The sequence below is a fragment of the Salvia miltiorrhiza genome, chromosome 3, assembly GCF_028751815.1.
Source record: "Salvia miltiorrhiza cultivar Shanhuang (shh) chromosome 3, IMPLAD_Smil_shh, whole genome shotgun sequence".
In the NCBI taxonomy this organism is placed as follows: domain Eukaryota; kingdom Viridiplantae; phylum Streptophyta; class Magnoliopsida; order Lamiales; family Lamiaceae; genus Salvia; species Salvia miltiorrhiza.
Window position 1 is genome coordinate 64,152,335 of NC_080389.1, and position 13,988 is coordinate 64,166,322.

A 13,988-nucleotide genomic window follows, 5' to 3' on the forward strand; every position below is an offset into this window, starting at 1 on the left:
TATGTTTTATCCTCAAATAAAACCCATAATTACTTTTTCTCGATTTATACAATATACATTCAAGAAAAAGACAAAAGAAAATAAACAAATTAATGTATGACCTCGTAGAATTTCCATAAAATCGGTCAAAGATATTTCCAACATAGATAAAAGTGCTCAAATCCATCTTAGATTAGTATTGATTAAGAAATTTTGAGTTTGGAGTTTCACCAAATCAAATAAATTTGTGATTAGATAGATGGGAATCAGATTCTGTTTTCTCATGCAGAAAAGGATCAAAAAACTACAAAAAACTTTTTGCAACCTTTTTATGGCCCCGATGGCTTCATGCAACTAACAAAAATATTTAAATCAATTAATTACTAAAATTATAACTAGGTTCCCACACACCACCCCTATTTCTATAGCTTCAACCTTTTTTTTAAAATATATATTTATCTTTTCCTTTTCCCCTTTAACTTTCTCATTAAAAGTAGGAAAAAGTTTGAACAATATCCTGAATACATGAAGAAAAAGGTCCAATCAAAACTACACATAGCTCCAAGTGGAATCGTCCACGAATTCCGTATCTATACTATATTGAAAAGACAAAATTTCTATTTGAAATTAATTTCATTTATATTTAAGAAGGAAATTTAAATATATCGCCAAATACGACCAATGGTTGTGAGTCATTAAAGAATATCAAGTGTTCATTAAATACAAGCAATTTTTTTAATTTAAATTATCAAATTTTTGTTTCAATTTTTATGCAAAAGCTTTTATCATAAAACCAAATTATAGAAAAATAAGTATTCTAAATATTTCGACCTATATAAGCTTAAAAAATACATTCCATGTAAAAAAAAATATTTTAAAGAAAATGAAAATAAATCATCTGTCGAACTAACTAATTTGTTGGGCTATGACTGTAACTAGATTTGCAGTACTTGTAAATGCAAAGTACGATTTTATTGAAATTTTAATTAGGAGAAGTAATGATAAGATTATAGTTTCTTGTAAACTGCACCATATTTTATTTTATTTTATTTTATTTTTTTCAATTAAGATAATCAACTTTTCCACTTTGCACAGTTCAATACCATGCAAAGTATTTTATGGTGGGAAGTGTGCCATGCAAAAAGAAATACATACGTCCTCGACATTCGTTTCATGCATCGACGTACTTTTTCGAGTTTCTTAAAATAAAATAAAAAAATAATCTTAAATCTCATGGATAAAAGCAAACACTTTAGAGTTTAGAATTAGAATATTAAAAAGCTAAGTATATCCCCAAAAAATGAAATCTTTTTATGAATTTTAAAATAATGGATAGTAGTATATCATCACTTTTATTTATGGAATATGGTTTTTGGTTGAAAATTAAAAAATAGAGAAAAATAGGCAAAAATATAACACATGAGTTTATGGCGATAATGGCCTTTTTGTATTTATGCGTTAAATGATTATAAAAGGTTGTATTTTTCTGATAGTGGGACTTAACAGTTGTTAAAATCATGATAGTGAATCAATTGCACAAGCTGAAATGAGAGGAAAAAATATAAATTTGATATATTATTATTATTATTATTATTTTTTCCTTAAAAAAAAAATACTTGTCCCCACTTATTTTCCTTTACAACTGTAATCTTTGAGGTGCGCTAAAATCCTTTTTTCCACGCACAGCTTTTTGCACCAAGTTAGTATTATAGTACTCCTTCCGTCCCGGCTTTTGGTATTCAGCTGAGAACGACACGAGTTTTAAATTTTTAATAAAGTGATTGATGTGTTGTTAGTGAAATAAGGGTCTCACATTTTATGTGAGAGTTAAAATAATTAAACTGAAGTAAGGACCCACCTACTTTTACCAAAAATAGAAATGAATACCAAAATGTGGGACGACCAAAAAAGGAAAGTTGGATACTAAAAGCTGGGACGGAGGGAGTAGTATTTATTTAATTAATTAATTAACTAACATTATTATTATTATTATTATTATTATTATTATTATTATTTATTCGTTAATTTATATGTTTCTTTCTATATCGTATTTTCCTTGTCGTTTTCTCCCTTTTTTCTTCAGTTGCTTTTTTTTTAATCATATTTGAGTTGCATTGCACTTTTTGGTTCGTGAAAACTTTAGCTTTATTTTCAGTTCAAGATTGCTCAACTTTTTGCCTTTATTTTCTTCCTTTTATGCACCCTACAAGCCTATGATTTTTATTTGATAATTGAAATTTCACAGTTTTATGAGAGGAAAAAATCAGCTTTGATGGTTTTTTTTTTCTTTTGTAATTCTTGCGTAACTTAATCTAAATGTGTACAAATAATAATATTAAATACAGTTATTCTATTTAAGTATAAATTTAATAATATTTTCAAAATCTATATAATATATAAAAGAGGAGTTTTTCCCTATTTTTTTCTCTCTCTTCTTCCACCAATTTTTCAATTATTTTTTCTCTCTTCCTATCAATTTTTTCACTTCTCATTTTTTTCTTCTAAATATCGTCATATTTGATTAATGAAAAAAAAATATTCAATATGCATCTTAAATTTAAGTTCGTGAAAAGATCTTTAATATGATATAAAAAAAATCATCAAAATAAATAAATTATGAAGTTTTTTTTAATAAGTTATTTTCTCTCTCCATTATTTTTTACAACTTTCTTTTTCTATGTTTGTATATGAAATATTTATTTATAAAAATATATTTTGCATTTATTCATATTTTGATTATATTTAATATTAATATTTATTTATTTAAATATATTAATTAATTTCGATATTCGTCGTGCATAGCACGAATGGAAGTACTAGTATAAAATTAAAACTAAGTTCAAACAACATAAGTTTTGGGCCGCTTAAAAACATTGATTTGCTGAATATGTCCATTTAAATTGGGCTTTTATTCTGCGACTGTTTTGGGCTACATAGAAGTAGCATCAAAACCCATTTACAAGCCCAATTGTTACCAGTTCACGATCATGAATCTTTACATTTCAATTTAATTTAATCTAATAATCATATTTCTAGTCAAGAGACATTTTCTTTCCACATCTGCAATACTATTAATTCAAAAAATCATATCAAATAAATCTCTCTTCAGTTATGATTGTCCCTAATGTTCTTTTTGAACTTCACAATTTTGTGTTTAAACAAATTCAAGTGCTCCTTCATACTCCTAAGTATTTCTACACTTTTAATAATAATAAAAAAATTATACCCAAATTACCCTTAGCTAAGTATAATTTATATTTAATAAAATAAGCATTACTCGGTGAAAAACATTAAATAAAAATCCAAATGACGAGAGTCAACGAGAAGTCGTGAACAACTTTGATATAGTATTAAATTTCAAAACGTCTTCTAAAATTCAAGTGACTAAAAATAATAAAAATAAAATAAAAAAAAGTTACATGATGACCAAGTGGAAAAAGTACTCGTGGGTCCCACAATTCACTAAGAAAAAAGGCGTTATTTATTTCTATTTATTAAATAAATAAATATTTGGGAGACTCAGTCTCTCAGGTAGGGAAGAGGTAAAAATAGTATTATGTCGGCCACCTACACATAGTCCTTTTCTTTCTCCTAAAATAAATAATAAAAAATTCACGATTTTTGTGTGCCGTCGGATGTTGATTTACCATGTTCCCTCAGCCGTTGATTCGGCTCCGTGGGCCCCAGTGTTCCATCGCGAGGGTTATTACAATTAATTCACATGTTAAACATTAATCGAATCATTCTTTTACGCATTAAAAATGTTGGTTAATTAAGGAGCAGCATTTCTGACACCCTATATTGTAGATATCAAACATGTTTTAATGTTTTATTCAGTTTTTTTTCTTTTTCTTCCATAGCTTCATTATTATATGGAGTATTTGAATTTGAATATGTGATATTTACTCATAAATGTATTACTATTATCATTAGACCGTTTTAAATGGGGTTTTATTGTTTTGATTGATTAGGTAGGATATAATTATCAATGAGATGTTTCATGATTTCTAGATTATTAACATATTAAGCACATTAATATCAAGATCACGCAGTAGCTCGGAATAATAGATTTACTATAAAAAATTCGAATTCAACTAACCAATATCAATAAATTTAATTACTTTGATGCAGGAGACTTTGGAATTTCCCATCATAAATAGTAACTTCTAAATTTTTCTTCTTATTCTTTTTTGGGGGGATAAATTCTGAACCTATTCCATAATTGCGTCATAAATAAAACCAAAAAATTTCCTAAAAAAAAAATAAAACCAAAAAATGTAATAATTCGATTTAAATAAAATCCGGCCCAATAGTTAAAAATAATTCAAAACGGGCCGCGATCGATACAAATATGGGTCGAAAATACAACTTGAAAGCCCAATAAGAAGCATGACGACGTCGTATCCTCACCAAAAAAGCAAATAGTAATAGTAATAAAATAAATTAAAATAAAATAAAATATTGTGTTGTTCTTGCAAAAGACCGAAAACTTCGTTCAAGTCCCAATTTCTATTCTAATTTCTAACAAAAGATAAAGCCTTTACCGCTGGAGAGAGAGAGAGAGAGAGAAAGTAATCGCCAAAGAGGAAAACAATAATCTCCATTGCCGCCGATCTTTCTCGAAGAAGAAATTCCGAAGAAGAGAGTTTCTTCACTGCGCTCGTTTCTTCCGATCCGATCTGTTTTGTCCCGTGAACGGAGTTTTTTTCCACAAATACATTCGCTTGTGGTTTTTTTTGACGACATTTCTGCGCGTTTCCAGCTTGAGTGTAGCTGAATCGGTGGCATAAGGACCTGTTGTTGGTAAAGTTTGTTTCTTGGAATATTTTGCCTGCGATTGGTGAATTTTAGGGTTTTGTGGTGATATTTTGGAATATTGAGGAGACAAAGATGTGGATCGTTAGCTAGGGCTAGGGTTAGTGAAGTTAGTGTGTAGATTTTTTGGTGTGTATGAGGATTTGCTGCTTTGCATTTTTATGCTTTGGAGAGAAAGAGGAGGACAGTGTTGCTACGTGTAATTTATGTTATTTTTATTGTCGGAATAAGGAGGGCAGCTATATGAGGGAGAGCCTTTTGGGAAATGCGATCGAGGATATGGATGATAATGATTCTGAATTAGGGTTTTGGGCTAACTTTCACAATGGTGGTGGTAGTGGTAGTGGTTTAGGTCTACGGGTGGATGGCGAGCGAGCTGACGAGGAGGAAACAAACGAAATGTTTGATCTTGATGGCGAATCGAGTAAAAAAAGTGAGGATTTCCTGCTGTGGCTGAATGACGTGAAGACTAGAGGTGCTGCTGATGGCGCTAGTGGAAGTCAGGAGTTGAAAGTGGATGTTAATTTAAATTTGGGATTAGGCGGCGAGCCTTCATCTTCGACAGCAATGGTTGCCACGGGAAGAGATAGTTCTGATCGTGATTCGCAGAATAAACGTCCCAAAGTTCATTCTTTTTCTCTGTAAGAACTCCCACTCGTAGGTGTTAGTGTGTAATTTGTTTACTGTTTTATATATTGATTGAAAAATTGAATTTTTTTTTGCTGCAGTTTTATCTGTTTTATGTGGTTGTGGCTTTTTAGACCCGAAGAAGGAATATTTGCATGTTTTTATCTAAGCTGAGAGCAATTTATAGCCATGATAACTTTGTCGATGAGTTTAAAACCTTTAAAAACTGATCTCTGGATGCCCCTACATATAGTGTGGTAGTGACCTTAGGGTATGGCATTGTTTAGTTGTATGTTGAATTATATGTACGTGCAGGAAAACCTTGAACTTGACTTTTGTCTATTTCAGGGACTGGGGCACTCAGTTTGAGAACGAATTTCATTACCTTCGTCCCCATCACGACAAGTTTGATGATGGGGATTTGCCTGATTCTACTATTGGCGGAGACGATGCAACAAACAATATTGACGCTAATAAGATGGACAATATGGAAGTTCGGATGGATCTGACTGATGACTTATTGCATATGGTAGAATTATTAATGATTAGTAATACCAATAACGTTCATGGGTTTAGTTTGTTTCTAGCTATTTTTGGTAGTGATTCTTATTCTATATATTGCACACCCTTGTAGGTTTTCTCTTTCTTAGAACACATTGATCTTTGCCGAGCTGCAAGGGTTTGCCGGCAGTGGAGAGATGCAAGTTCTCATGAAGATTTCTGGCGGTACCTGAATTTTGAGAACTGCTACATATCCGTGCAGCAATGTCAGTAGAATATAACTATGATCTCTTATTTTGCTTAAATTCTTTCTAGAACTGTTTATTTCTACCAGCATTAATTTACTTAAAGATGTAGATACTTTCAAATGGGCAAAAACATGTATGTGATTGTGAAGTGGGATTTCCTGAAAAGATTGTTAAAGAAATATCTCTTGTAGTATATGTTTTCTGAAGTATTTGACTTATTGAATAACTGATGCTACTGTTGTGAGAACATACAGAACTTGACTCGTATGACAGTGTCTACACTCTCAAATAGATAAATGTATGGCCGAACAATTTTTATAAGTTAGATATTATGCTTGTCATAGGCAAAATTATTTACAAGTTCATGTGCTGCTATATGTTCCTTACTAATTAAATCCATGTTCAAGCTTCATTCACATTCAGTTCTAAATCCGACTGAATGTATGGCAAAACAGGTTTTGTAACTTAGGTTCGACTTCATGAGTTTTCTAGGCTATTGTTTAACTGAGATCTCGTTCTAGTTAGTTGTTATGCTTGTCATGAAGAAAATTGTTGACAATCTATGTGCTGCTATATGCTCTTCACTACTAAGTACGATTCATATTCAAACCTCATGCATTATGAGAAAATTTTGTTGAGCAAATCTGCTTGACGACTGGACTTAGTTAAACCCGATGTAAACCTGGAATATGAATTCACTTGTCATATATGGAACGTCTGTTGGACTACGGCAAATTTTTCTGCTATTATGAGAGTTGCTGATGATGGTTGGTGGGGAAGTACACACTTATTTTCTGGAATCTATACTGTAAAACCATTCAGCAATTGACATGAACCTGAAGTCTATTCTGATTGTTCAAATATTTGCTTGGTCAAATATCTACTGTTTATCCTAAAATGAAGAATCATTGTGCCAAAAAGTGTACTTGCCTTGACCATGAATGTATGACTCAATTTTTTCATGTTTCAGTTGAGGACATGTGTCATCGATATCCCAATGCTACTGCAGTGAATATTTATGGTACCCCTGCTATCCATCCCCTAGTGATGAAAGCCATCTCTTCACTTAGGTAAATTGGATTTTGGTTTTATCTGAGAAACTCGTAAGTTAGTTCATTTTGGATAATATTTTATCTTTTGAATTTCCAACAGAAATCTTGAGGTTTTGACCTTGGGCAAAGGCCAGTTAGGGGAAACCTTTTTCCAAGCATTGACAGATTGCCACATGTTGAAGAGTTTAACTATCAATGATGCTACGTTAGGTAATGGCATTCAGGAAACCCCCATATATCATGATAGATTGCGTGATCTTCAGATAGTGAAATGCCGTGTGGTTCGCATCTCTATCAGGTGCTAAATAACTCCATTTCTGTTTTCAAGTTCCTCATTAGTTCTTCCAGTATTTATAAGTCAAAAAAATTTCAGGTGTCCCCAGCTCGAGACCTTGTCCCTAAAGCGCAGTAGTATGCCACATGCTGTTCTGAATTGTCCCCTTTTGCGTGAGCTTGATATAGCTTCCTGTCACAAGCTTTCAGATGCTGCAATCCGGTCAGCTGTGACATCATGCCCACTCTTGGAGTCTTTGGACATGTCCAATTGCTCATGTGTCAGTGATGAGACACTACAAGGAATAGCTCAGCATTGTGTACATCTCCGCATTCTTGATGCTTCATACTGCCCAAACATCTCTCTTGAAGTAAGTTCTATGTCATACCTCCCCCCTACTCTTTTTGTTTGCATATCCAATTATATTTAGTATATACAGATATATCTAACATGTAATTATCCTTTGAAGTCTGTGAGGCTTAACATGTTAACAGTTCTGAAACTTCATAGCTGTGAGGGTATAACATCGGCTTCAATGGTTGCCATAGCTTCCAGTTCTTTGCTTGAGGTATGAATACTCTATTGTCTTGTATATTTCAATAATTTGTAATTGTGATGATATAATAGGCTATGTATCTTTTCTAGGTTCTGGAGCTTGATAATTGCAGTTTATTAACATCAGTATCTTTGGATCTGCAACGCCTGAAGAACATAAGGCTTGTACACTGTCGGAAGTATGTTCCGCTCCTGCACATGAACTATGTCATCTTGTTTTTTTCTGCAGAAAATGACTAATTAATTGTATCTTTGCAGATTTATTGATTTAAATTTAAGGAGCAGTGTGCTGTCATCGATCACAGTTTCTAATTGCCCCTCGCTCCAAAGAATCAGTATTACATCGAATGCACTCAAAGTATGTCGCTCATAAAATGTTTGTTCATTATAAATTATGATTCCTCACAGTGAACTAGTGATTTCTTCTTTAAATTTATTGTAATCCATGCCCCAGGATTGAGTGTACTTTGTTCATCAAAATGCAGAAATTAGTTTTGCAAAAGCAAGAAAGCTTAACGACCTTGGCCCTGCAATGCCATTCTTTGCAAGAAGTGGACCTCACTGAATGCGAATCTTTAACGAATGCAATCTGTGAAGTTTTCGGTAGTGGAGGAGGCTGTCCCATGTTGAGATCATTAGTTCTTGACAGTTGTGAGGTTCGTCATCATAATGTTACTAGATGTATATTCTAAGGATTCTTTCTATAATTTGTTATCATACCTGATTATGTCCTTTACTCTTTTTCAGAGATTGACGACAGTTAGTTTCCAAAGTACATCTTTGGTTAGTCTTTCACTTGGTGGTTGCCGTGCTATAACCTCTCTTGAACTCAAATGTCCTTACCTAGAGCATGTCTCATTAGATGGCTGTGATCATCTTGAGAGTGCTTCATTTTCACCTGTAAGTCCATCACCTTATTGACTGCTTTTCATATGTTGGCTACTGTAATATCTTCAATCTGTATTATATTTAACTCATATGTTTCACACTTTATTTTTCTTCGTAAATTTTCTTTGTAAAAAATGCTCGTCTGTAACAGTTTGAGAAAGCTATAACGATATGTTTCACACTTTATTTTCCTTCTGCTTATCATCCTTACATATATTTCATGAATCCGTTGCAGGTTGGTCTCAAGTCATTGAATATGGGAATATGTCCCAAACTGAATGTGCTCTATGTTGAAGCACCATTGATGGTTTCACTTGAACTAAAAGGCTGTGGTGTATTATCTAAAGCATTCATCTATTGCCCTCTTCTTACAACTTTGGATGCATCTTTCTGCAGGTGAGTTTACTTTGTAATTACCACATGTTTTTTTGCAACCTTTTCTTGTCAGATCAAGTTGATACAATCATACAAATGCATCTAACGTTCTTTCCATTTTTTGTTTTTGCAGCCAACTCCAGGATGATTTCTTATCTGCTACAGCATCTTCATGCCCGCTTATTGAATCATTGGTCTTGATGTCATGCCCCTCTGTTGGCCCTGATGGTCTTTCATCTTTACGCTGCCTTCTCAGCTTGACTTACCTCGATCTTTCGTACACCTTTTTGGTTAATCTGCAACCTGTTTTTGATTCGTGCTTGTATTTGAAGGTACTTAGTTGCATCTGAATCCCCAACCCCCCGTCCTCTCTTCCTTTTGTTAGTTGAAGCGGTTGTTAGTATGCTTTGACAATCACGTAAACTTGTCCTTAAATTTTATAGGTTCTGAAATTGCAAGCATGCAAGTATCTTAGTGACACATCGTTGGAGCCTCTTTACAAAGGCAATGCTCTCCCAGCTCTCTGTGAATTGGACCTGTCGTATGGCATGCTCTGCCAGTCAGCGATAGAGGAGTTGCTTGCTGGTTGTAGGCATTTAACTCATGTCAGCTTGAATGGTTGCGTCAACATGCATGACTTGGATTGGGGGTTTCACCGTAGTGGACTATCTGATGTCAACAGTTCGCATGAATTGTTTGGTGGCTCGTCTGGGGAAAATTTGCTTCTGCATGAGCACGAACCTAACCGCCTGCTCCAGAATCTTAACTGTGTTGGCTGTCCAAATATTAAAAAGGTCGTTATTCCTCCTACAGCAAGATGTCTACATCTGTCTTCTTTGAACCTTTCATTGTCATCAAACTTGAAGGAAGTTGATATATCATGCTGCAATTTGCTCTTCCTCAACTTGAGGTACGTGAATCCACGCTAGTTAATGTCTTGCTTCTGATCCTGCGACTTTAAGTCTTTAATAACTAATTTTCTTTTTATTAATTTTTCAGCAATTGTAACTCTTTGGAAATTTTGAAGCTTGATTGTCCACGATTAACCAGTCTTTTTCTTCAGGTATGATTCATTGATTTTATTACACTCATTAGATAATAAATTCTTGGATTTGTGGATAAATTTGTTAAAACTAAGTGCCAGATGAAGTGACAAGATTAAATTAAATTTATGAGACGTGTCATTGATTTGCTTAGCCACAACAATTCTCGTCATGTTTAGAGCTCTTTGCTTTTATGATCTTTTTTGCTTAATTTCTTTTTTTGTGCCTATGCTTATGCGTATGCTGGAATATACTAGTCTTGTAGCATCGACGAGGAAGCTGTTGAAACTGCTATAACTCATTGCAATGTGCTGGAGACGCTTGATGTTCGTTTTTGTCCAAAGGTAGGGCCTATTTTTATCTATGTATTCATCATACACACGCGCACACATGGTATAATTATTGGAAGGTGTTGAGCATTTCTTCTTCATTCGACAGATATCTCCGCTGAGCATGAGCACACTACGCCTGGCATGCCCGAGTTTGAAACGGATCTTCAGCAGCTTAGCAACGACGTAATACAATCAGAATTATAAGACATTAATAGAGCATGATTTTTCTCGGTCACAATAGTAGCATGTCTTATCACCTTATGCTGCATTGGTGTATATAATGAGTTTTTTTCTTTCTTAGGAGTTGGGACATATTAGGTTGTCTGTTGCTTAGAAATGTTATAGGTTTGATTTTTTGTTGTGTGTGACTACTACATTGTTATAATTTATTTCAACTTTCACACTTTGCTATTTTTCCATTTTCCCTCTTTTCTCCAACTTTGCATATATATGTAGATATGTATTTGATTTGATTTGACTCGTTTACAACCCTACATGTTTGTGCGAAGATGACACAGCCATTTTAGTGATCTCTAGAGCTTCTATAGGCAAAAATAGATTAAGAGAGGCTGTACAAGGTTTCCATACCTCTATTTTAGAGCTAAAGCTTGTAGATTACAATATTGATTCCAACTGCTTTAACTGAGGGTCGAGCGTTTCGGGCGATGTATCGTCACCTGGATTCATGTATGCATCTGCCATGGCCTTTCCCTTATCCAGCACCTCAGCCGGAACAGTTTTCAGAAGGCTGCGCGGGAGGGAAACGAATATTAGATCTTCGACTTGAGACTCGACTTCTTACATCTCTCGCGCATATGGATTGATTTTTCGTGTTTTTTCGTTAGACTGAAATTAGGTACCTGTTAAGTGCATTGAGCGCGGTGACAACTCTAGCTTTCATCGCTTCGACTGAGGAGCTCGAATCTTTTCTTGACGCCCGTAGAAGAAGAGAATCGAGTTCTTCCAGTGCTCTACAAATTATTGACATATAATTAGCTGTAAAAAGCCGTGTATACTATGATATGATCAACATAACGACGAGGTTCCATGCCAAATTTACGAGGTTATTGGGGCGTTACAAGCGTGTGCAGGTAGGAAGACGATACAAATGATGGATACTTGTTTTGCCAGAAAAAAAAGAAAAGAGCTTCAATGATCAATCTATAAACCAATAGAAGCAATACCTTAAGCACTGATCAACCTCATCAAACGCATATTTGCCGTTTCCAGCATCAGAGGCATACTGTGCAACCTACAGCGAACAATAAAGAGGAGTGTGAAATATTGAAGCCTACTTACAACATTTATCTTGAACAAATCGTATAAACTTGCACGAAAATGAGATTGTTGGGTTCGTTTATCAGGGGCCAGCTATTGATTTAGCAACCAAAGTGACGAGTAAAACTGCATATTTGTACAGAAGGTGAAAAAACTTAAAAGAGTATTGTTATAAATCACTTACTGCTCGAATATTTATGCGCAAAGATGCAGCAGGACCAGACCTCAAGAGATTCCGGCAACTAAGAAACTCAGGTTGATCATCATCAAGATATTGCCCTAAAACATCGGTAATATTCATGAATATAGATGCACAGATACCACAGAAAATGTCAATTCTCTCGGTTGCATCTCAAATGAGAAGATGAAAGAAGATTACCTAATTCCTTGATCTGAAACTCGGTCAATATAACAGCAGGTATATACGCCTCTAGCGGATCAAGCCTTTTCCTGGATAAAAGCCGGTGAAAAACTCTTAGCAGCTTAAAAGGTAAAAATGGAGAAAGAAAAAGGGAAGATCAAGAAAAAAAATGTGCACATTGAGAAACAACAAGCATTGAGCTGCTGTGGTCAAAATTACAGCTGCATTTTGAATGGGACTCTAATAATAAAGAACACACCACTTCCATCAAGTTCAAACTCACTTTCTTTTTCTCACTTCTTTTCTTTGAGTTTCCACATAAGTCCAACATGATTAGCCAGTCAATTACTATCACAGCTTAAGGTAGAAGAGAGATTCTGGTAATGAAGAAGAACCACTTCCATCAAACTCAAAGCTCTCTCTCTATTTTTTGTTTTCTCTTTCTATTGTTTCTTATTTAAATTTCTCAAATTGATCACATTTGCGACTGTGCAGATGACTTCCATAAACAATCAACTTTCTTCTTACCACAGTGTTCAAGACTATGAAAGCAAATACTAAAATTATGTAAGACTACAAAATGGACGAACAATAGACATAGATAACAAGGAAAGATTCATTCATACCTTTTTACATATCTATCCATCGCGCTCACACCCAATGCATCTGCATTTACAGAAAGAAACACTGCTTAGATCATCGGAAAGGATTAAAAGCATAAATGCAGCTACTCTCCGAAGCTCCAACCACAACTACTATGCAAGCAGCAACGGAAGCCAACCCAAAGCAATATATATATATATGTATATTTTTTTTTTTTTGATCGGATAAAGTCATGTTAGATGTTAGTAATTAGTTCCCCATCCACTCCAAGAACCACCTTATCTCTCCATTCACCAAATCCACCTTATATCTCCAATCTCCAATTCGCTCCCAAGAGGGATCGAACCCGGGTCACTTCACTAAGGTGAGGACCCGGTGGCCAGTGGGCTAAGCCCCCTGGTTCCCAAAGCAATATAAACAAATCAAAAACCATAAATGAGAGCTGAATCCACATCCACTTTGATCAAAATTAGTCCATGAATATCTCTTTAACTAATCAAGTCGAGCTAAAACATAATTTTCTTCCTCATCAAGCTATAATCATTTTCTACAACGCAACCGCATTCAGATTTCATCAGAAATTAGTTAGTGATTAGTTTTTCATCTAAGCAGATCAAGCTAAACATTAAGTCTAACTCATCATGAAGCCGATCTTCCGAAGCAAGTGAACTTAAACTATATCCTAAAATGAAATCATAAATCACTCAAAGTTTGCGTATATATTTACTTACAAAAACCGAATTTTGTAAAACAAAAAAAACTAGAATGTATTTACGATTACGAAACCTACCTTTAGATAGAGCGAAGAAATGGAGGAGAACAAGCGAGAGAGAAACCGATCGTCTGCTCTCAATCCTCCTCCTCAGCGGGAGCAATGCGCACCTCACGCCGGAGCTAATCGCGCGCCGATTTGACCTCGAGGCACGCGACAAACCTGGAATGAGTGCGAATTGTGCGGTTATACCGTGCGCCGCCGCAGTGATGATGCCGGAGGCGATCGTCATTTGGCGCGACGACGGCGGTTGTGGGAGGAGATCGCTGAGCTCTTATCCAGTTG

At 34.7% G+C, this 13,988-nt stretch overlaps 2 protein-coding genes across 2 annotated transcripts; one reads left to right on the forward strand and one right to left on the reverse strand.

Moving 5' to 3' along the window:
• The first annotated feature begins 4,455 nt into the window (after window positions 1-4,455).
• Window positions 4,456-11,108, forward strand: LOC131015507 (F-box/LRR-repeat protein 15-like). Its single transcript, XM_057943910.1, has 17 exons — window positions 4,456-5,435; window positions 5,770-5,950; window positions 6,056-6,188; window positions 7,141-7,240; window positions 7,323-7,520; window positions 7,596-7,866; window positions 7,966-8,064; window positions 8,142-8,230; window positions 8,310-8,409; window positions 8,537-8,707; window positions 8,799-8,951; window positions 9,175-9,335; window positions 9,448-9,646; window positions 9,758-10,224; window positions 10,314-10,377; window positions 10,615-10,701; window positions 10,796-11,108. Exons 1-17 carry the CDS (start codon window positions 4,930-4,932, stop codon window positions 10,874-10,876), a joined length of 3,060 nt encoding a protein of 1,019 aa, XP_057799893.1. The 5' UTR covers window positions 4,456-4,929; the 3' UTR covers window positions 10,877-11,108.
• Window positions 11,109-11,210: 102 nt separating this feature from the next.
• LOC131015508 (uncharacterized) lies at window positions 11,211-13,945 on the reverse strand. Its single transcript, XM_057943912.1, has 7 exons — window positions 13,722-13,945; window positions 12,955-12,994; window positions 12,347-12,417; window positions 12,152-12,246; window positions 11,874-11,941; window positions 11,550-11,660; window positions 11,211-11,437 (listed from the first exon to the last, which is right to left on the reverse strand). The coding sequence occupies exons 1-7, from the start codon at window positions 13,933-13,935 to the stop codon at window positions 11,305-11,307; spliced, it is 732 nt and encodes a 243-aa protein (XP_057799895.1). The 5' UTR covers window positions 13,936-13,945; the 3' UTR covers window positions 11,211-11,304.
• Between the last annotated feature and the right edge of the window lie 43 nt (window positions 13,946-13,988).